Genomic DNA, 24,267 nt, shown 5'->3' on the forward strand with positions numbered 1-24,267 from the left:
GGTAATTCTATGTGGTAGTGCCACCTGGGGGTGTATGAGACTGATGCACATAGGTTTCAGTGAAATTTTTTTGTAGGACTTGATAGACTAGTAGTCGAAACTTTTTGGGGTTAATTGTTCAATTGAAAAGTTTTAGGGCTGAATATTCAGTATACAAGTGTTAGCAATTCTGGTGTACTTAATGTCGAAAAAAAGTTATGGCCGTATTTTCTGGTGGGAGACAATTTTATCATCATGTTTAATAGATGCTCATGCACATTTAAATAAGGTGATGATGGATTCATTGTATGTAATTCCCAATACCTCAAGGGCTTTCGTGTTTGATCACTTGGTCAGAGAGCTTTCTTATTTGTGTGATAAGTCTTGTGCTTTTTGTTTGTTCCTTTTTTCGAGTACCTGTAGGAACCTTTTTGTACCTAGTTTTCATGGTTTGAACCTTTAAACGTGATTAGAATGTTTCGGTATGATTACCACTCCCATGGAATGTTCTGCATCTTGTTAGTATCGTTAAATTATTTGCTTTGGCACAGGAAATCTGGGAAAGACATGGCAGAGCTCCTTGTTGACGAAGCTTCTGTTGAATTTACAATGTGGGAAGAATCTGCTCTAGCTATTGCTGGCATCAATACATTCAGGATTATCTACCCACAGGACAAAAATGTTGTTGTACAAATGAGGCAGGTTGGTGCTTTTTTCTTCGAACTTTATGGCATGTAATATGCTGGTTGAATCAAGTTTGCAGTCTAGATTAGAAAGGTAGATGTGATTGCGTAGTGGATCATTAATTCAAAGAGAAATTTCAAAATATCATAGGAATGAGTGTAAAATTTAGAAAGGGGGGGGGGGTGTGGAAGAGAGATTTTAGAGAAAATACTACACTGGAGGAAGCGAGGGAGGGATCGATTGCAGATAACAGCCTAATATGTCAAGAACCAAATCTGACAACTGAAAAAACCAATTATTTTTGCAATTGAAGTATGAATACATTTAACCGGTTTGACTTTTAAGAAGCACCCTGTAGGTGCTTGCGAAGCTATGGCTTTGAGGGTTTTTAAGACAATTTTTATCGATGCAAATGACTCCAGTATTTAAGGCACTCTTCCCAATTGTTTTGGAGGATGTAGAACATCTTCAAGAATATTTTTTCCTTTAATTAGTGGCTACTGAACTATACAACATCTACAGCACCCAAAGCTACCGCAGGAAGTTGCTACCGCCAAACACGCACCCTAATGAGCATGTCGGTTAAATTTTTGTTACTTTTCCCCTCTACCAAGTATATAAGTTAGACACTCAAGATTTACTGAGAGGAGATTGGAGGCAACCAAGAAGGTTGACGTATTGGAGTAGTTTGATTGAGAATCAATAAAAATCCGTTTGGACTAAAATTATCTTTCTTGGAGAGTATAATCAATGAGAAATATGGAACAGACCATTTTGGATTGGTAAAATATATTGCTAAAAATAGATGGTCTAATTTCAGCTCCTGTCCTGCTTTAATGGCTATTGAGTGTGTGCTCCTGTGAGTCGTGTGAAGTTAGCATCATGTAGTGCGTGTATGAGGGATAGTCTTAGTGTCGGCCTGAGACATTTGCCATCATGCGGTGCTTGTGGCTTCAATATTAAGAGATCCATGAATTACATCATTCTGAGCTATCTGCTTCTCTGAAGGCAAGTCTATATGAGTGCCTTAAAGGCTTATTCTCTGTCTTCTACTATAGCTAGACTTTATCATTTTATATGTTTCCTCTGCTACATCTTGCTTAGCATTCTTATGGTCAAAGTAAACTAACCATTGTTGCTGAAGAACTTGGTAACAGTGGCATGGCATACTAGCATGAGTGATTTTTTCCTTTTTGGAATTATATTGCGTCTATCATCTGAACAAAATAAATAATTTTCGAATTATAAAACCTTACACTGATATGTTTTTAGTTTACATTCTTTTTGAATTACGAAACCTTAGACTATTGTTTCTTCATGTGAATTTGAGGCTTATGCAACAACGGCAATGACGACAACAACATCGAAGCATTATTCCACTAAGTAGGGTCAGCTGTATGAATCCTTTCACGTCATTGGGCATGATTTTGACTCGAATTTTTTGTAAGACAATGTTTTTAAATCTGAACTAGACTGGCGGGTTCAACCGGTTAAGGCCGGGAACCGGACCACGGTCTGCTCCTGCTTTACTCAATTACTGGGACTGGACAAGAACTGGTCAAAGCCGGTAGTGACCTGGTTTAATTAGGCAACCAGTGAGCACGTCACTAGTTTGACCGATCTTTCTGTAACAAATTTAGAGAGAGGAGGGAAGGGGAATAGACCCCCAGTCTTCTAGAAAGTGGAATGAGTGTCTCAGCCGTCTGAGCTGTGCTCTCATGTTGGGTTGGATGGGTTTCACTGTATACTTACATGAGTAAACTGTGCAACTAATTAACCCTGTGGTTGAACCTGTTCAACTGCAAACTGAAAACCAGACCGGTTCTTTCTGGTTTTGAAAACAATCTGTAATATGAAGGTATTCCTTATCCTTGTGTAATGTCTCCTCCACGCCATTTTAGGTCCTTTTTTTTGCCTCTTTCTAGGCGGACTCTTTATCTCATGTCTATTTAGATCGCAATACATTTCTTTATGGAACTGTCTTTTTCTTTTTTAGCTTAACCTTCATTTGCATCTGCTGACATTACTGCAGGTTCTTCCAGGGGAAAGTTTGCAGGCTGCTGACAATCCTTCCTGTAAGATACAAGTGGATATTTCACCAAAACAAGAAGTTGCAATGTCAATAAAGGTACGGCCTATTGCTTCAGTTCTCCATGTGGAGAGTAACTTTTATGCTAGTCATCAGTTGTTTAGCTATTGATACTAGACTCAAGTCTGTGTTATTTACTTAAGTAATTTATCTGTTGCTTCTCTTGTTAGGTTACGATTCAACCCCTCACAGTGGTAATTGATACTGAATTTTTCCTCGACTGCATCAAGTTTCTTGATATATTGGAGTCTTTTGAATTTCAGCATGAACGGGTAAGTTCTAGCCTTTCTTTGCATTGCTTTTGTTTTGCTAAATGTTGTTAATATCTTGCCTTATTCCTTTATGACAGGGCTTGATTTATGCATTTCCTTGTTTAATATACATTGCTTGATGTGTTAGATTAGTTGCTTCTCTGTTTATTCCTTCTGTGTATGTGGCATGCGCAAATTTCTCAAGCAGGCATTACACATCCCCAGACCTACCAGAACAAGTACCGCATCTCTCTCTCTCTCTCTCTCTCTCTCTCTCTCTGTCTCTGTTGGGTTGTTGGAGCTGGCTGTGTTTGGTGCTGTTCACTGGGCAATGAGTAATTTCTTGTCCCCCAGATCAGCAGAAACGGTGATTGCCACCCACATTCTCTGCCACCATCATGGACCTCCAAAGCCTTGCACTCTCTCTCTCTTTAAATCAATATTGTCACAGAGTCTATCGCTCCCCCCCTCCTCCAACAACACACACATAGCAATTGAGCCACCCACACGCACACACCATATCTGTCTCGTAGATCGTTGCATCACCATCTATCAAATTGAGAGTTGAGTGGAACACCTGCTAGGTTGGAGCTATCTGTCTCTGTCTCTGTCTCTGTCTCTGTCTCTCTTAATCCAATTCACCTTTCATCCAGTCAGCATAGTCAAGCGAGCTAATATTTGTTTAAATATTGACCTCTGTACTAAGTTGTGGTGAAGATGGACTATTGTCTCGATTCATTAATTAAATAAGAATCCAAAAGGATTAGGATTCTTGTTGGAGTTGAATTAGTAGTCTTTTTTATTGGAATTTTAAGTGTCCCTTTCGTATTCCGGGGGATATTATTTCCTTTAGAGGTTTCCTATTAGGATTAATTTCTTGTTTAAGGGTTTTGTTATTTCAACCAGGAGTAGAATTTTTGAAGAGTCTATGTATATGGTTCTTTTTTTTTTTTTTCTCAATAGAGTTGAAGAATAATTCAATCTCGGTGAATCTTTGCTTTGGACTTGTCTGATGCAATTCTTTTGTTAGATGAGATGCTTAAGAAGCCTTAAATGTGATGCCAAAAGAAATCGACTTATTGTCATTTTTCATTTGTTGGGATTCTCTTCAAGTTCTCAATTAATGGGGCTCACTACTTAGAACTCATTTTCCTACATCAACCTTAGAATAGGTAACTGGTTCATGGATTTGTCATTTGTGATGAGGAACAATACATGCCACATAATAATTTTTGATTGGCTGAGACAATCATAGACTGGTAGAGGATTTGCGTTAATTAACAAAAACATGTCCTGTCTATATTAATAATTGGATTCGTTTCATAAAATATGACATAGAGAATTCATATATGAGTGTTTTACTTTGGTCTTACCGGCTCATCTGATTATGAGGAAAGTATTGTCGCCTCTTTCATGTTCATTGCACGTATTTTTCCGTTTATTGTCCTTGGATGAGAGTGATTGAGCAGCTTCTTATACATGTACTGAATTTCCGCTATTCGTTTGTCATATCTTTGCTGATCTGGAGAGAACAGAACAAGAGAGCCTTTTTTATTTGGTTGAAAATGAGAGAGCCTTTTAAGGAGTGAAATCTTGTGGTTTTGTAATTTAAATCTCAGGGTTTTGCTATGAAGGGAAGTTACATGTGGACGTAAATGTAATGATTGGCATGGTATATTCTTTCTTAAAAATGAGCTCTCTATCTGTGGTTCTCTTAGTTCTTTTGCTGCCAGAAGAGTGATTTTTTGATATCCATGAAATGAAAATGTTTATTCCACCTAATTTCAATTTCTCCATCTCCATCTCCAATTCACCTATAATGCTGACAAAAAATTGCATATAAGATTTTAGAATATGTCTAGTTGCTGTTCTGTAAAATCACTTTTATGGAAGTCATATGGAGATCTGCTAGCTATCTCATTTGGTACTGACATCCAGCTTGATAACTCTGCATCAGTGCATATTCATTGAAACTTGTGACCGAGTTAATGCTTAATAAATGACCGGCTGGGAATGGGCCCATTGCAGGTCTGGTTCTTCTGTTTAGATTGAAAAATGGTTTGAGCCAAATTTGACCCGGTCGAACCGGTGAACTGGTCAATGCTGATTGGGCTTTATAAAAATTAATTTTCTGTGCACAAAGAGATCTATATCCTATTGGAAGCTGCTGACATGTGAAATGGGCGCATAACAATACTGAACTCAGCTTAGGAGGAAATCATGAAATCGGAAGTATAAGAAATTACTCCTCGCAGCATAAAACTTACTCCGCTACCAAGGCTGAGAATTTGTTTATGAATATGGTGCTGTATTTTCTGTGTCTTACTCACATGAGCTTTAGAAACCTAACTGCATGTATAAGCGGGATTCAAATTTTAAATTGTTCTCTTGTGGGCTGCAATCAGTGACTACCTGGAATGAAATGCAGCTGTGCCAAGGGGGTACCGCCCCTATAGATAATGGCTTCAGGTAGAAGCCACCCATACACAAAATTATGCATAAAAAACTTTATAACATTTCCAACAATCTAGATTTATGAAACTGAACTTCCTGCTATACCAAAAGTGAAGAGTGTACAACCAATTATCTCTAAAAGAATCCTAAGAAGATTCAAATACTTGCAATGCCCTTTTGTTCTCTCTCTCTCTCTCTCTAAATGGGCCAAAAAACAAGGAGAGGAATTATCTTACAATCTGTTCCTTATCAACGCATGAACTGAAGTCTCTCTCCAAGCCCAAGTGAGCATCACATCGTGCCTGAGATCACCTAATTTACTCCTAAAATTGCAAGTATTGTAGTCCAAATCTCTGTGGTCCATCTACATTTTTAAAGTAAATGATTCACACTCTTCAGTCTTTCACAAAAACACCCATTATCTAGTATTTTTCCTCTGATTAACCAAAGTTAGAATAATCCCCAAGCAGCTTCCCAAGCAAAAAAGGAAACCTTCAATGGAACCTTTACTTACCAAATAGATATCATGGGAAGAGTGTGCTCTGCTATAATTGCATCTGAGTGAAAAAGAGTTTGGAATAATAGGATTTGACTGAAAAATTCCAGAGGTACAACAAGTCCACGTAGCCTATCATCCTCACTTATATCTAGCATCGCCCGATAGTTCTTTAGTAGTAACCCCCCAGACTTCACTGATCCCTTTGATATTGATAAGGACCCATCGCGAAGCTTCCTCATCGGACCACTCCATTGCAAAAGCATCCGTCAACTTGATTCTATCCTGTCCCTTTGCTTCTTGAGATACTGTAGGAGCATGTATGATATGAGACTTCCTTCCCACTCTAGATTTCAGAATCTGAAGAAAAGTTGTCTGAGTAGCAAAAATCTTCTTCTTCATCAGATATCCTTTGGCCAAGAACATTCTCAACAGGCACATCACTGCTATTAATAGACACATAGGCATCAACAGCAGCAAGGAAAGAGAATTCCACGGTTTTTGCCCAGACCAAGGAAATGAATTTGTCCCATCTTCAAAAGCTGAGCTAGCTTTATTATCAGCTAGGATGTCCCACTGCACAGCCACCATGACTCCTTTTGTTTTATATGTGCATTCGCCTTATCTTCCTCCTCAGAGAGCTTTGTAACATCAAACCTGGGTACTCTAGTTTTTTCTTCTCAATCAATATCTCAGCAAAGCTTTGGTTTGGCTGAAACCTCCCATTCAAACAAAGCCACAATTTGGGCAATTTCCAGAAGACGAAGTCCCAGTGGGGTCGACTTCACAAGAAGGAAGAAGTTTTTGTGGCTTTTGCATTGATTTGTCTCATGTCACTCCTGGGAGCATAACCTGTCCTAACTCAAGGAGATTCATGTAAATTTCCACCACCCTTTAGCACCGTGGGCTTCTGGAAACAGAATTGTCCAAGAACCACCCTGGTTGATCTCAAGTGAAGGCAGCAATCGACCATTAAAATTTTTTCTCAAGGACAAAGAAGAAGCCTATCTCCACTTCAGAACTTCCTCGTCCAATGCCTTTCTCCTTGTTCCCACCAGAATTGATACAAGGAGTCAAGCAATATTAGCACAAATAACCCAACACTCATTAGGGTCCTTCGATAATTTTTGCTCTCTCATAAATAACAAATATTCCTGCTAGTCAAAAGGGTGCTCTATTAGTGTATTCAGGTTACATAATCAGTTTCGGTTAAAAAGGAGAATTAATGTGTTTCTTTTAGTTGTTGATCCTTGCGAAGTAGCTTTTACATATAGAGCTGCCAAATATTTTATTTGGAGATGACCATTGTTTTATCGAGTTTTTTCTGTTCCAAGTGTTTTGCTCCAACAAAGGTAAAAATTGTCATAACGGAATGGTATCTAATAAATCTGAAAATATTATCTTTCTGGTGCAGATACTCTCTTCACTAGATGGCATTGAAGATGACAGAATTCGAATACTTTCTAAAGCCGAGTAAGTTCTCTATAGCATTTGACTTGTGCTATTTTGTCTTTTCAAAGGAATTCTTAATGTCAGCTGTAATGTGATTTTGTCCAAAAACCATTCAAATGTGCCTCATAAGTTTGTTTTATTGATTTGTCTTTCTTTTTGCAGATATGTTTTGTCAAGTCACAGAAAAGTGTCATGGAATGTCGATATCATTGATGTCATCTTAAATGTGCCGTGGACTGGTGCAGACTCAGAACTACGCGAAATGGTTAGTCTTGGATATGAAACATAGAACATAATGTCCATGGCCAGAAACTGCACTTCATTGATCATCTCTCTGTCAGCTCCATTTTGGTGCTTGTCTTTTTGTTCATTTCCTTTTATGCAATGGTTTTAGATTCAACTCTTTAACTTTTCACATGTTAGTGCTGTTAGATGTGTTAAAATACAAAATATATATGGCCTTTGAGTCAGTTTTTGAATGTGACCATATCAGAAAGTCCAATTGGAAAGTGTAAGCTATTAGCTAGATCAATGATGAACCTGTAAGTAATTGCTGTGGGAATTCTTTAAGGGAGGTACTGTATTGCTGTCCTGACCCTTGACCTGAAGCTCTGATAGTATGTTGAAGAACCATTTTTCTGAAATGTTTTGGCTGTGAGGAAATGGGTCCACAGTGATTGATATACTTATATCTTAGCAGTATTTTATAACTAATAGAACTTCTTTTTGCAAGTCATTTGAACTTCTTTCTTGTCATATCCAACTACAAAATGATTGTGCAATTTATCCTTTTCTTTGCTGGCGCTGGATGTCAAACCCCTTACGTCCTGATATAACCCCCACCCCCCAATTGCTATCCAGTGTTACTGAGAAATCCTTTCTTCATTGGCGATCTGAATCGCTCAATCTGGTGTTCCATACGATCTGCACAAGTCAAGGTATAACATGCTGAGTATAGATGGCCGGAGATCTGCACTCGTCATCTATGGCCATCTGGATACAAGCGCTTCAGTCGTGTGTGCACGAGGAGGGGAGAAGAGGGAGATGCTTGTTAGATATTCCAGATTATTTATTTTGATCTTCAAAAACATTCCTGTTCAGAATTAGTGATTTCGTTTGGCATTTGAAGTTACCATCTTCATTCAACATAATGGAGTGATCTGCATATTGGGTAACCCTGCAACTATCCATCAGGCCGATTGCCTGGTGTTTATTGGAGCAGTTTATAACTATCATAGGATACTTGAAATTTATGAAGACATTTGTGAAAATATTTAACAGAACTAATTGTGTTTTCGTTTGTGGGTCTTTTCTGTTCTGCTTAAACAAGAATGCGAATGTAATTTTCTTTTCTTTTAAATATGACGACCTTTTAGTTCTGTCCATTGTAGTTTGGCATCTTCATTGAGTTGCTTACATGGTTGTTAAGCATGGAATTGAATCTGACTTGTCTCGCCATAATTATTCAGTCATTGAAGGTCGGAGCCTTTCTTATTAAATCGAAGTGCCTTTTGGATGAAGACCAGACTTATGCACCTACGGGCGTTTCATCTTCCCTTCCAAAATATGATTTCTTGGAGCTCCAATCTTCGGATCTGTGTGATCATTTTGAGGTCAAGCTGGACGATTGCGAGGTCTGTCTTCAGAACCTTTTGGGTGCCTCAGCATTTTCTTTTGCTGTTTCTTAATCAAAAGAACGAACATTTCATTTTCCTACTGGAATCTAAACATTAAGATTAACATAGTTTTTGCTGTTTCAGGTGAAACTAATCTCATCTTCTCATTCTAAACCAGTCACGGTTTTGGAGAATTTCTCTGCTTCTGGTTTCCTGGCATCCTGTGCCATTGTGGATAAACTAATATCAAAAAGACTAGAGGTAATCTTATCCTCTTCTAATCTGTGTGCATGCTTTTCACAAATGAAAGCTTGTGTTTTTGAAGTGCCTATTGGCATGTAGGTGGGTAGGTGAGATTAGTACTTGTGCGTGATTATGCTTACATGCGTCTGTGCGTGTAGCTCACTTAATTGGTACTCTGTGTGCTTTTGCCAATGGATGCCTTAGTTGCAGGGTCTATTTCACAGTTTATGGAGAGGCTAGAGTTGTTGGCGTCGAGATGTGTAGAACATTAGAACTGCAACTTATCATCAACAGTCGAATGTTAAGGAACGGTACTGTGATCCTCAACTATGTAGTTTTGTCAATGTTAAGAAACTGCAGCATGAACTTAGCTGTCTAACTTGAAGGATAAGAATAGGTGCTTTGGTCTTCCACAGCCAAATTACCACTTTGCAGCAAACTCCAGAGATATATCTCATTCCCACTGAAGGTCCAAGAGGAATCTCCCAATCGGAAAAGGGAGAGAATAGATGAATAACTTAATTAACTAGAAAGACGAGTTTCACACATTAATCGTTCATATGATGGAAGTAGTCTGTAGAATGAGAACAAACAGATCAGGTAACATGACAAGTAGCTCTAGGACATCGTCAGCGTAAAGAAAAGAGAGCATCCTAATTCAATAAAAAGACATATACAATATAGTAATTTTCAGCGTTTGATGTCTTTCCATTGGTTAAAACAAAATGTCACTGAAGTGGCACCAAGGGGGTTGCTAGCCCTCAAACAAAAATCATTTGCAGGAGAAGTATCAGGTAGGTCTAAGATATGTACCATCTCCAACCATCTATGTATTTAAGAAAAACTTCGATGGTGAACTTTTATGCCCGCCAGATCTCTTTCTTCACCTTTAGTAACTCTTACGTTCCTCTCCATCCACACTAGCCAAAATCAAAGAGTTGTAAGACAGATCTCTTTCTTCATCTTCAATAAAATAGGCTTGCTCAAAATGGTTTTGCACTCAAGTGGTGGTGGTATGCATTTGTGAGTTGTGTTAGAGAAATCCCACATTGGATAATTGGTGTGGTGTAGAGCAGTCAATATATCTTAGTTGGCCCATAACTCATTGGCTTAAGCTTTTGAGTAAGGGTGGATCCAACTGGATATGTTAACAAGCTCGGACTTAGGCTCCCTTTTGGTGATATCCCCGGGCGAAAGGTATGGAGCTTCTGCTGCACGCTCCCTAACAGATTATAAGTTTCCCGGAGACTTTGGAGCCTCTTAAGCTCCTAGCAACACGATGTGAAACAAGGCAGATGTACATGACACTTTACACGGTTGGTTATTGACGCAAGAATAACTTGTACGTAACATTTAAAGGCCAAAAAAGGGAAACCTTACTGAAAAGTCATCCAAAACCTTCGGTAAACTGTAATTTCCCAATTGATAGGCATAGGATATGCTTTTTGCCAACTTTTTGCTATCTCCTTTTGGGTTCTGTCTCCTTGGAGTTTTAATGCAATTTTTTTTTTCAGCGAGACAAAGGGAAAGGAAAAGCAAATCCCAAATAACCTGTTCTTTCATTTGCCATATAAAACCTCAATGAGTTCTATGTTAAGAGTTCTGTATGCAAATCACTGGCCTTATGTTTCAGAAGTCAAGCTTTCATAAATTTTTTTTTTTTGGCTCATCACCACTGGCAACAGAACGAGCGCAGAATACCTATATCCTTATAGGTATATAAGTGTAATCTGCACCTTTGAACATCATCATCAGATTATGTGCATGGTTGCCAGAGACATGTTACATGTTTTTTTTTTGGGGTTCTCATAGAAATTATTCATTTAGTTTCCTCTGATTATAAATTTATATTGTTCTCTATTGTATAATTTCAGGTTTGTATGACAGTCTCCAGGTTTGATGCACATTTTTCCCCCTCTATATACCTTGCAGCAATGGAACTGGTTGAATATGTAAAAGCTGTGCATCATCAGTATGAACTTTCACCAGTCAGGAGCCTCAGTCCATATTCCAACAATTCGAACAATATGAAAAGTTTAATCTTTGGTTTCTCAATTGCTGCAAATTTGAAGGAATTCACTCTACTTGTCGACCTTGAGAATGAAGGGGAGAACAACTCTGCATGCACTTTCTCTTTGATTGAATTAGATATCAGGTAGTGGTTGTACGTAAAACTTGTTTCTTAGTCGGCTTTATATGCATGTCATACTTTTGATCATTAATAATTGGATGTCTGTAATTTATACCTTCAGCTAGAAATTAATATTTACTTAGTTTATCATTGTTCAGTTGTAGATCTTAAGTGTTGCTTGATTGTAATTGTGTTTTCTCCTCTCTTTCATGTGCCCTTTTTGGTTCGTTCCTTTAGTATTTCGTTTCAATTTTTTTGGCCATAGTGTACCTTGTTTCTTTATTGTAACTTTGTTCATCACTTCTGGAATTAAATTTTTGACTCTCCTAGCATGTGTTGGCTGATGCCAAGGACAGTTCTTCACCTGTTTCATTTCTGGAAGTTAGTCAGTGGATCTCATCCTCCTAAGAGAAGTGGAGTGCTGTCACTTTATGTCTTGTGAGGTGCATTGCGTGAGAAAAAAATATTGTTAGAAGAATTTCGGTGTCCATCTTATGTTTTTCTATCTTTCAAGCACATTTGATGGTTGTTCTGAGCTGTCAACACATTAGAGTGCATTTTCTTTTTGGTTTTCACTGTTTTTTAGTTCTTGTATACTCCTAGTGTGCCAGAACAGCCTTTCCATTGTTAAAGCTTGTTTCTTTACTTGGAAAAAGTTTTATTTGTAAATAAACAGGTTTGTACTCCCTTGATGCCTCTTCCACGAATTGTGTTGCTTTACACAGATTGTGGAAAATAAAATCCATAAAATTCGTTAATCCGGAATTTTCCCCAAAATAAGGGTGTATGAAAAAACATAGGTGTAGGGAGTCTGTGCATAGCTTTTCCTATATTATCATAAGTAATTGTTTTCATCTCATAGTTCTCTTTTATAGCAATAGTTGATTAAAAGAAAAGAATTAAAGGCAATGTACTTCGAGTTATTAACGTTGATGTGGAATTGGATACTCCTTGTAGGGTAGCTATGTTCTCTGTTTTGTTCTCATTGTACACTCGAGAAGAGAACCCTCAAGGTCTCGTAAAATTGAGAATGTTATTTAATTGTTATGCTGGCCAGACTTTTTTTCTTTTTATTTTTCTGGAAAGTTAAGTTCATGCAATGCCTATTTTCAACAGGTATGATTGTACAGAGCGTCTGAAGTGCTGGATATGTGCAAAGGCTTTGAACATCATTATTTATTCTTTGAAGGATGAAAGAAAAAAGCATACTGTCTGCTTATTTGGCAGTATGTCTACTACTGGTGCTCCTTGTCAACAGGGCTTCAGTATTGGGGCCAGCAACATGGACAAAATCGACTACAGAACAGTCACATCTGCTGATTTTTGTTTTTCTTTAGATTATGAAGCTTCTAGAAACGAAACCACTGGTTTCCATAATTTTTTCATATGCTTGAATAATGGCGATCTGCATTGTCACCCTTACATATTTCCTTTGATGGAAGAATTTTTTGACAGACTAGCTGGGTATGGTTTGTCTAGTAACACTGAAATCTTGTCTCCCCTCATTGAAGATAAAAGAGTTTCAATAGCTCTACCTGGTGCTGGGAGTCAAAGGTTTGGTTTTTCAAACTTCATTGAAGCTGGATGCCTTGATCATGCAAGCATTATGTTAAGTCACTTTCCATTTGTCACTATCCGTCCTTCTGGTTATTTGAGTAGCCTTGAGAATTCTCTTCTCTATGATGTTGCTGATTGGAGGAATAATTTCACTACAAGAACTAGAAAATCAAGAAATCCTAAGTCCATACCAAAAAAGAGATCCAAGATTTGTCTTGCATCATCACTGAAGTCCTTGTTTGGTATGGATGCTCGTTCTCTACCTGTTGAATCCTCTACCAATCAGTTTGTCCTTAATCTGAACCTCTGTGGTGTCAAAGTGCATTTTCATGATTCCTCATGCATTATTGGGACAGTTTCGCTGCCTACAGTTAACTCGGCAGTTATCCTCTCTGAAGATTCCATGGATATCTTGTGTTCAGCTGAGGAATTAGTTCTGACATCATCATGGTGGAGTCAAAGGATAAACGAATTTTTGTGGGGTCCCTCTTCTGAGAATCATTCTCCTGTTTTAAATGTGCGTGTGAAGAAAGGAAACACTCATTTAAGTTCCCAAGTTGAAGTGAGCATTGGCATTCAGCATGTGTGCTGCATTCTACCTCCTGAATATTTGGCCATATTAATTGGTTACTTTTCATTGCCTGAGTGGACTTCATATTCAAGTAAGCAGCTCAATTTTGAAAATAGTAGCAACCAGCGTGCAGAAAGCGAGAGTACACTTGTTTATAAATTCGAGATATTGGACTCCACAGTAATTTTAATTGAGAAAGAGAGAGGCTCTCAATTTCTAAAACTTGAAATACCACAGTTGTACTGTAGTTTTGTGGATGGCAGATCTCTGAATGGTTTATTGAAGGACCTTCCTTCTGAATGTTTGGTCCCAGAGTACAAAATCTCGAAGGAAAGTCACTGTTTAAATATGTTTGGACGGCAGTTATCGCTTTCAGTTTTGTTATGTAAGGATGATAGAGATTGTAGGCTAGGTGTAGATGAACGTGGTCAGAAATATATTCACACCTTGATCGAGACACTCAATGCCGATGTGTGGCTAAGAATACCGCGGGAGAATGTTTCTTCTGATGCTTCTATGTGCATCATGGGAAAGATCTATGTATGTGAACTTATGGCCGATGGTAAGCTGGTTCTATCTTTTCATGAACAGTCTATGGGTCTTCTGAATTTGGCATGTCACTCTCTTTGTGTGTTCAATTACTGATGGTTTTTACCTTCTATGTGAACAGACAATTTTCTAATTGATGGATTTGCTGCACTGTTGGATGTCATAAATCAGTTGTCTTCAGTCCAAGAGGAGTCTGAACTTTTCACTTCAGATGTATTACAGTTTCTTCAGTCAAGGAGATCCATAAACAAGTATAACACTTCCTTACCTGTGGTCCCAAGCATGCTCTTAACAGAAGTTGTGCTCTCTATTGACTCATTGTCAACAAAGTTGCATCATTCAACAAAAGACTCAATCCTTTCGGAGCCATTGGCTAGGGCTGAGATGCAGTTTAAGTGCTCTGCATCATTGAGAAATGAGACAGCTGAATTCTTGAACTTGAGCTTCTCTTCAGTGGTCTTGTACTCTTTACGTAGTCATGCAATCTTAGCAAGATGTTCTGCCCCTCATTCAGCTTCATCAGTTCTCGGCATTACTTACTCCAGATTTGATCAGGTCAAAGATGAGCTATCTATTTTTCTTCCTTCTCTTGATATTTGGTTGGAGCTATTGGAGTGGATGAAGATCGTTGACATGATCAGTTCTATTATTGGAGAAATGACTGATGCTGATCATTGGGAAGCATCATCAACAAATGCAGATGATGATCCTCATGTTGTTGAGAATACAGTGCTTATAGTTCCTGAAAGTCCTTCAAATTTGGCTTCTTCTGATTGTGTTGTATCAGATAATATCAAGCAGGACGCATCTTTCCTGATTGTGAAATTAGAAAACATTGGTGTTGCATTTCATTTTCCCATTAATGTGTGCAATTTCTGCTGCATGTATGGGAAATTCAAATGCGGACCTGCTGAGGATCATAATATGTCGTCTTCCATGCTGGGGAAGAAACAATGCAAATTCGCTGTGCTCACTATCAAAAGCAAATGCACTGAATTGTGCATTAGCGAGAGGAATTCCAACTTGAGATCCATTGTGGAAAATATAAGCTTGAACGTTGAGATAATGGAAGACGGTGACCTTCACTCGTCCCCATTTGTCCAGATTTTTAAGATCAATCTTGAGGCAGAAATTTATAATGGCAAGACTGATAATAGACATGTCTCTGCAGATATTCAGTGCGACCATATAGATCTGGTGCTTTCACATCAAGTATTCTACTTTTGGCATGATGTTGCTATGAGTATTCCTGAAGGAGGTTCCTCTCAGTTTGCAATAGGTTGTTTTGAGTGTAAGCTCCATGTGCGGAGGGTATCTCTACTGCTGACCGATGGAAGGGTATGTTGAGAAATCTGAACTTCTATTTGCTGTCTGTTTCGTTGGTCCATCTATTGTAGGTTTGATGACTGTTTTGGGAATGATGAATGATGCTGTTTTTGCACTGAATCTGGCTAGCAATCTCCCTCTATATGCTTGCCAAGGAAAAATCTTTAATCGATGATGGCCTCAGATACATATTTTTTGAGAATGTCATTCAGTTGGAGGCATCACAATTAACATGGGAAAATATGAATCTGTGACCAGTTAAAGGGATTACAGTCCGGAGAAGCAACATTGCCGTCGGAAGGAAGATTAGATTTGTCTTCAAGAGTGCATTAAACATGTGTTAACCCTAACAGTAAAAGTCAGATGCATTTGCAAGTATCTGCATAATTAGGCATAGTGGCATGATGAGATCTGTTGTATATGACCTTAAGATGCAAGATCTTTTGTTGTCAAATACATGTGGGTTCAAAAAGTTTCACAGGCCAATAGGATCTAAAGAAGCTTCATGTCTGGCTACGCTTAATTGTTGCCTTATAATACTTGCAATGATTGGTGTGGATGTTATTGCCTTATTTTGCATTCATACATAAGGAAAATTTTTAGATATATTTTGTGCATTAAGGATCGTTTTTGTTGTTTTCTCATTATATTTAATCACATATTACATGTCTCTAGGGTTTGACTGAATCATTTATAGTCTTGAATTTCATTCTGATTTAATGCAGTGGAGTTGCAGTGGACCTCTCCTGGAAATTCTTATCAGGAACTTGATCTTCCATTCTAATGTGTGTAGAACTACTGTAGAGTGCTCAATTGTGAGCGACCTTGAAGCTAACTATAACAACATTCACAAGGTAAGTAGTTTATTGAATGCAAAGTTGTCAGAAATAGTTTCTTGTGAACATATGGTAAAAATTCATCACAGGTCATGTGGGAGCCATTTATTGAACCTTGGAAGTTTCAGATTAGCATTAGTAGGAAACGTGAGATCAGTATTCTTCTGAATAGTTCCATCATCACGGATATCCGTCTTGACTCTGTGGCTCAGCTCAACTTGAACTTTACAGAATCCTTTCTCGAGGTATGCAATGATCTTATTTTGGGTGGTTGTTAATTTTCTTTCCATTTCCCCACTGTATTTGTTTTTTTTTTTGGTTGAACACTACTGTGTATTAACTCTTTAGTAGAATGTAGTACTTCAAGTTCGATTTGCTGAAATGTCTTCAACAGCTGGAAAACTAGTGTAGGAGGGAAGCTTCTGACAGTCGCTGATTTCTTATTACTAATTGAGATTTTTTTTTCTTCAGTGAAGAATATAGTTTTAGAGATTGAACAATGCTACCAAAACAAAAAACCCGGAACAAAAACATTTTACTTGCGGAAAGAGACTAAATTTCAAACATTTAAAATGGTGAGGGAATCAGTTAATAAGAGTGGCAATAGTGTAGCTAAGATGGTAAGAACTGTTCTTTACCTCAATTAACAGGATGCATGTTTTGTTCTTCAAATGGGGAACTCTTTGATCCTTTCAAATGTAGCTATAATTTGATGCCAGGAACTTATGTACTTACACTAAATACTGTTTAAGCTTAACGGCTTTCGTGAATGATTAACATCTTGGTCATTACGGTTGCCTGTTATAGTCTGTTTGCAGGGCTCTTGAGATGATCAAGGATGCTTGGGATGAAAAGAAACCGACTGACCTCTCAGAAACACGGACATTCTTGAACTCTCCTTATATGGAAGATGCCTCTATAGGAAGATATGCTCCTTATATTCTTCAGAACTTAACTTCTTTGCCTCTATCATATTGTATTTTTCAAGGATCAGGAAATTCTGCACTTGATACCAAAGAAGTGAAGGGTTGGAGTCTTGTGCAATCGAGCTGTTCTGTCCCAATATATAGTAATGAGACTCCCGAGGAACAATTGCTTCGTTTTAGACCCACTCGTTCCTCTGGTCAACTAAATGAGAAGCAATCAAGTGGAGTGGCTCACCACTTTATTTCAATCAAGCTTGACGGAACCTCTGTTCCTTCTGTGCCAATTTCCATGGATCTTGTCGGATTGAGCTATTTTGTGGTGGATTTTTCTAAGGCATCAAATAAATTAGAACTTGAGAAAACCGTGGATATTCCAAGGTACACAAATCTCGAAGAGGGCATTAATGCGGGAGAAGGTTTTATTGTCCCTGTTGTCTTTGATGTTTCAGTACAGCGCTTCAGTAAGTTAATTCGGTTGTACTCGACGGTATGTGAAAAATTGCTCTTGTGTACTTTTTAAGGGTTTGATCATTTGCTTCCTTCTTATAATTACAAATTTCAGGTCATAGTATGCAATGAAACTTCTGTGCCATTGGAGTTGCGGTTTGACATTCCATTGGGTGTATCTCCAAAGGTAAGGAACTTAAACATATTTCTATAGAGGAGGAGATTTTTATTTGTGTAAGAATAAAAAAATTTTACCATCTGTATTTTCTCGCCCATAATTCTAATCTATCTTTTATATTTCACTATTTCAGATTATAGATCCTATCTATCCTGGGCAGAATTCTCCACTCCCTTTGCACTTAGCTGAAGCTGGTCGTATAAGGTGGCGACCTTTGGGAAACTCTTATGTATGGAGTGAACCTCATAATCTCCCAAATATTCTCTCCCAAGAAAGCAAGATTGGATCCCTTCGTTCATTTGTATGCTATCCTTCACATCCAAGTAGTGATCCATTCCGCTGTTGTTTGTCATTAAAGAAGATCTATTTGCCTCCATCTGTAAAACCAAAGAAGGTTTCTGATCTTCTTCTAAAAGATATTTCTATGGAACCTGCTGGGAAACATAGTGAGGATTTACTACTTGGCCTTGATAAATCAAGTAAACACTTTATTTACCAGCTTAGTTTGAGTACTCCTTTGGTGGTTCACAATTATCTTCCACAAGCTGTGTCATTGACTATTGAAAGTGGAGGAGTTAGTCGCACAGCACTGCTTTCAGAGGTTTGAATTCTACCTACTAAAACTAACATGTTTGATTTGTATGTAGCGCTCTGTTCTTCTCTTTATATGCCAGCATACTGTTGAAGCTGCGTCTAGAAAGTTATTAATTGCTTAGTTTCAGGTGCAAACAAACTTCCATCACGTTGACCCTTCGCATGAACTGGGGATTGAATTTCATATGGAAGAATTTAAACCTTCAGTTTCAAGATTTTCTCCTGCAGAATCATTCACTACCCTAGCCAAGTTCAGTGGAACCAAATTTACAGCGTCAGAGACCTTGACTTTCGATCCTTTTATCAACAATGGTAACTCATATCTACTGCATATTTTGGCAATGGTTTTTTACACAAATGTATTTTAATAAGCTGTTAATATTCTGTTCAATAAACTTAGGTCCTATATATGTTACTGTCGAGAAGACATTGGATGCATTTTCTGGGGCTCGGGAGCTTTTTATCTTCGTTCCCTATTTGATCTATAATTGTGTTGGTTTTCCACTCAGCATATCAAACTCTGCTGATGAACTGAAAGAAAGTTTATTCACTGTTCCATCATGCTATGAGTTGGTAGAACAAGAACAAGTTCATATCAAGAAGGAGGGCCTCAGCCTTTTATCTTGTAATCATGATCATGATTCAGAATCTCCAGCATCACAAACTGATTGCCTTTGGCATGACTCTTCCGATAATTCTATTGTTCCAACTTGGAATGATGCGGTTGCTGATGGTAAGAGGATGGCCAGAAAACCTCTGATCAAATCGGGACCTTCCATTGTGCATTTGGAAAAGGATGGTAAGGAAGATCAAAGAAGAATCTCACTGTTTTCTCCGAATAAGGGAAGGCATTGGAGCAACCAGTCAAGCTCCAGCAACTTGAATATTGTAGATGATGGCCATGGGAAGGCTAAGGGGTATGCGTATTCCCCTCACCCCAGTTCAAGTCTGGGTAATAATATGGTTAGGCTATGTAGATCTCTGCCTAAACGTGTCAAAGAAAAATTGTCTAGCAACTTATGGTCAAAGCCATTTCCTCTTATTCCTGCTAGTGGATTCACCAGTGTTCTTGTTCCTCAACCATTGCAAAACGCTGCATATGTAATATCTGTGACTTCATCTATTCTTTCTGAACCATTTGCTGGGAAGACAAGGGCCATCACTTTTCAGCCCAGGTATGGCAGCTCCGCTAAAAAGAATGGTCATAGATGTGCACTATATCCTGCTAGCTTGTTCATCTCTTCTCTATTTGCAGATATGTCATCAGTAATGCTTGCAGCAAGGAGTTGTGCTATAAGCAGAAGGGAACTGACTTCATCTTCCATTTGGGCAAAGAGCAACATTCTCATCTTCACTGGGCAGATAGTACAAGGTATTCTGACCATGTTTAGTTAAACCGTACAAAGTTATGTTTTTCCTCATGTTCGAATCATATTTAATTCTTGGTTATGTGGTGCTCAAAATTGCCAGCTGTACAGAATAGGGGATTTATTATGACATACATTGGGTGGTATGAATATGTCATTTTCCTCTGATGTAAAATTCCAAAGACTGTTCTTGTTTGCTTCCATTGGTTCTTATTTCACTCTGAAGTTGGTAACAGTATCTATGGCACATTTGGTTGCACTAATAGATAAGGTGTCAGGGTTCTAGTAGTACAGACTGTAAAAGCTATTACACTGTTTGGTTTTAGTGATGGAATAACTATTGCTTTCTCTTGTTTGAGACCGTAACAGCAAAGGAATAGGGATAAAATCTCCAAAATTCCTTACCACTTTCTCTAATTACATGATTACAAATGTGAAATACTATAATCAGATTATTTTAGTCTATAAATGTGTTACCTATTAAGCATATAACAATTTCATTAGTACATTATTATTATTAACTATATTATCAATTATAAATAGTGTTGTCATTAAATAAATTATTGTGCACTCAACATAATACTAATTACATCATCGTGTGATAATTGTTAAGTTACAGTCTCAATTTCAGTCATCATGTAATTCATCATTGAAAATTGATATCATCTCACCACCGGTATAGGGAGGAGTAGGAAAGAGATAGGGCTTTTGCAGAATCTCTATTGCATATAGCTGAAAGTAGGCATGCAATGGCTCCATAGTAGGCTGCGCTCTAGAATATTACAGTTTTGGCTTTAATATGAATTTTAAGTGATAGTTATTGCTACAAGCAGACTGTATAATATGCAGTAAACCTGTATTAGACCTACAACATAGTAGGCATTACTGCAATTAATCGTGCAGCTAGAGGAATGATTTCATTCACCTTAATCTCTTAGCTAATGTTGGACTGCCCTGGTGAAACTAACTGTACCTAGTTTTGACCCTAGCATACCTAGTAGTTATTCTCTCTTGTCAAAAGATTACACCACAAGAACTTATGCCAGTAGATGAGAACATGGGTTTGTATTGGAATGTTGTTGTGCTCCCCTTCTAGATGAAAGAAATGGTGGGGGGAAACAGGATAAATGGCCCGAAGTTAGGGGGCTATTTTGTTGAATTCTTTAGAGAGAGTTGTCTCGTGCCCCTAGGTGTGGGATGGTATTTGGCCTAGAACGGAATTATGGAATTGATTATAATTGGGCATGAAAATGAAGGACCTGGAGAGATTTAAGCACGGCATTATGTAACAATGCTTTCTTGTGATCGAGTGCTCAATCGTTTGTTTAGTGATCTCCCAGTCCTATATGGTATCCAACCAAGATGTCTCGAGCTCATTTTCTGTCCCACTTAGTTCATTTGTTTGTCAGTTTTCCTCCTTTATGTGATTTGGATTTCAATAATTCATTCACCCATATGTATTGGTTCTCATACTTGAGTTGTTGAGCATCTTACTAGATTCTTTGTCCAAGTGGGGTTAAATTGAAGTCGTCATTACATGCTCTAGTAGCATTGCTCTTGGCGCATTTCAGCCATTGGATTGAGGGAATATTCACTTTAATGCATAGGAACCTCATGTATCCAGTAGCTGAGGTACAATGGACTGATGCTTTTGGAGCACCTAAAATTCGTTACAATATAACATTGAATCGACACCATTCTCTAACAATTGAAGTTTTCAAAATAAGTGGTTGCACAATGACAATTTCTTTGCTTGCTGATGATTGCAATAGCTAAATCAATTCTTGCTTTTGCTACTCGTTGCAGGGACTTGCTCGTTTGCATATGTTATGATGAACCTGGATGGCAATGGTCGGGCAGTTTCTTGCCAGAAATTTTAGGTGACACCCAAGTAAAAGTGCGGAACGATATCTCTGGTGCAGTAAATATGATACGCGTTGAAGTGCAGAATGCTGATATCTCCATGTGGGATGACAATGCTGTTGTTAGTCTTCATAAAAACCCAGGAACACACCTGATTTTGTTATCGGATGATGATTCAGGTTATATGCCTTACCGCATAGAGAATTTCTCTAAGGAGGTTTGTTATGTCTCAATATTATTTTACTTACATTAACCAATCAATATCTCTTTCTTTCTTTTTTTGTAGTGCACTGCATATTGTTATTACCAAGTCAGAATATTAACTGTATATTTCTTTTTCTTTTTTTTGTACTTTAGAGATTACGTGTTTATCAACAGAAATGCGAAAGCTTTGAAACTATGGTTCCTTCTTACCATTCTTGCCCTTATGCATGGGATGAACCCTGCTATCCACACCGTCTTATAGTTGAGGTACTCTTCGTTTTTTCTGTGTCATGTATTTTTTTCAGAGAAGTCTTCGTTAAGATGTTCGATACTCAACTTTCGTTTATGTATTAAAGGTACCTGGGGAACGTGTGCTAGGATCATATGCTCTTGATGATATAAGGGAGAGCACGGCTGTCCATTTGCCTGCAACTTCTGAGGTCTGATGTTCTACCGATGGCAAATCAAAAGAAAAAACTTTCTTTCTGTTCTTTTTTTTTCCTTGAGTGACCCAATATTTATTCTGATATTTACCAAGTTGGATTTTATTTCTTTGTTTGGCATGTAGATGAAATACGAAACACTGATTAGTTTCTTAGGAGGGATAGTTACTGTAGGTCTTGAGTAGAATTGGCAATAGAAATAAAGGTGCAAAAGAAACGGACTTTGAAAGGATTTTGATAATGTAATAACAAACCAGAAATTTACCAATAATGAACCCCGAGAGTAGGTCTATTCTTTTTCCTAACCTTCCTGTCCAAAGGATATAGGTAATACTTACACGTAAATAACTGTTTCTTCCAAGCAATGTGCAACCTCAAGTAATACCACAAATAGCTCACGAATCTGTGTTACATCAACATAGGAAGTATAGATATATTGAGCACGCATGGGCTTGCTAGCATAAAAACTCTTTTAACACATAAACCTGGTATTGGTGATACTAAAATGTACAACGCAGGCAACACATAAGCCTGGCAATCAAACACACGTGTTGGGCAACACGTTGGTCCGATACACCCTGTACACACATAGAGCTATATACACTGCATGACAGTAAAACAAAATTATAAGAACTATTCCATAGTATCAACCCAATCCACCACTCGAAAAACTAAATCCTCCTTAATCCCAGCCTAAAGATCCATCATCCACCACAATTTCCAACTCCAATATCTGTCTGACCTGGAAAATATAAGTAAGGAGCAAACAACCACTGGTTAAATGAATCTTCAAGATTTAAAATAGAAAATCTCCTCCCATCAGCTAACTCAATGCTTAGAGAGAGAGAGAGAGAGAGAAAGAGAGAGAGAGAGAGAGAGAGAGAGAGAGAGAGAGAGAGAGAGAGAGAGAGAGAGAGAGAGAGAGAGAGAGAGAGAGAGAGTCTATTGACAAATAAAGCTAAAGACGGGTTACCTATACAATCACGGTTTAATCACGCGCCAATGTTACTTGATTTTTCCATTTAGACAATGTGGGCTCTAACAATTTCATGTCAATGATGGAAAGTCGAACACACACATGTGACATGTATCTCTTGAATACAAAAGATACCACTTACTAGCCCATCGAATATTCACAGATGGCGTCTAACAACTCACGTGTCTACTGGCCGGAGATTCTTCCTGTAAAGGGGCATAACCAAGAAGGTGTTCAATACAATTTTCCTATTTGTAGTCCACGGGGTCTAGCAGTTCGATATGCCCTATTTATATCCCACGGGGTCTTGCGGTCATTTATGATAAGCATGATGTTACTAGCATTTATATCGAGTGTCATACAACGAGAGCCACATCTTTCACTTACATTCTCGATATTGAATTTCCATTTTAATGTTTTTAATGCCTTCTTTACCATTCTGTGCTACCACATTTTCACAAATAGGCATTCACATTTCAATAGAGAATTCATGCATTGAATACACAACAGTACAAGATAAACGTCAATCCTTATAAACACTCACATCATAATGCTAACACATAATTTCAGGTCGAAATCACATTCTTTTCTTTCTGTTTCCATGCTCTATAATCCTAGCCAAAGCCATTATACAATAACACTAGAACATGCTCTGATTTAGCATTTCCTTTCATTCTGGACAAAATAGTTGCAACTGTTCTGATTCATGGACAGATTAAAAGTCAAATTACTATGTCCATTCTACTCAATTTTAGGCCCTCAAACTAGTGATTCCTTGAAGCAAACTGTTAGAAAGTCCAACCCAAAAGCTTAAGCTATTAGGTGGAGAGAGACCACATGAATATAAAGAGTATTTAGGACTCGTTGCCAATTGATGTGGGATAATACTTCAACACCCCCACTCATGTGCAAGCGCGATTACGAGTAGCATGTGAAATTTTGACATTGCACATTCACATGGAATTTTTACCACGCGCATTCGCGAAAGGGATAGCATTGGCTTTGATACCATGTTAGAAAGTCCAACCCAAAAGA

The 24,267-nt window shown here is 38.0% G+C and overlaps 1 protein-coding gene across 7 annotated transcripts in view; it reads left to right on the forward strand.

Moving 5' to 3' along the window:
• Window positions 1-24,267, forward strand: part of LOC115688889 (uncharacterized) — a 51,385-nt gene that overhangs the window by 17,778 nt on the left and 9,340 nt on the right. For 6 of the 7 annotated variants that reach the window (XM_056315471.1, XM_056315473.1, XM_056315474.1 and 3 more), the window contains 21 exons: window positions 531-681; window positions 2,696-2,791; window positions 2,923-3,024; window positions 7,368-7,426; window positions 7,568-7,670; window positions 8,875-9,039; window positions 9,166-9,282; window positions 11,139-11,419; window positions 12,512-14,085; window positions 14,194-15,410; window positions 16,124-16,252; window positions 16,324-16,479; window positions 17,042-17,647; window positions 17,723-17,794; window positions 17,919-18,386; window positions 18,502-18,691; window positions 18,780-19,554; window positions 19,635-19,751; window positions 21,553-21,826; window positions 21,967-22,080; window positions 22,170-22,253. In XM_056315471.1, the coding sequence (XP_056171446.1) occupies window positions 531-681; window positions 2,696-2,791; window positions 2,923-3,024; window positions 7,368-7,426; window positions 7,568-7,670; window positions 8,875-9,039; window positions 9,166-9,282; window positions 11,139-11,419; window positions 12,512-14,085; window positions 14,194-15,410; window positions 16,124-16,252; window positions 16,324-16,479; window positions 17,042-17,647; window positions 17,723-17,794; window positions 17,919-18,386; window positions 18,502-18,691; window positions 18,780-19,554; window positions 19,635-19,751; window positions 21,553-21,826; window positions 21,967-22,080; window positions 22,170-22,253 (6,850 nt within the window). The remainder of the gene's footprint in view (window positions 1-530; window positions 682-2,695; window positions 2,792-2,922; window positions 3,025-7,367; window positions 7,427-7,567; window positions 7,671-8,874; window positions 9,040-9,165; window positions 9,283-11,138; window positions 11,420-12,511; window positions 14,086-14,193; window positions 15,411-16,123; window positions 16,253-16,323; window positions 16,480-17,041; window positions 17,648-17,722; window positions 17,795-17,918; window positions 18,387-18,501; window positions 18,692-18,779; window positions 19,555-19,634; window positions 19,752-21,552; window positions 21,827-21,966; window positions 22,081-22,169; window positions 22,254-24,267) is intronic. The other variant, XM_056315472.1, reaches the window with a different exon arrangement.

This window comes from Syzygium oleosum, unplaced genomic scaffold (genome assembly GCF_021117445.2).
Source record: "Syzygium oleosum isolate NSW1041296 unplaced genomic scaffold, Sole_v2.1 Sole_v2.10, whole genome shotgun sequence".
Classification (NCBI taxonomy): Eukaryota; Viridiplantae; Streptophyta; class Magnoliopsida; order Myrtales; family Myrtaceae; genus Syzygium; species Syzygium oleosum.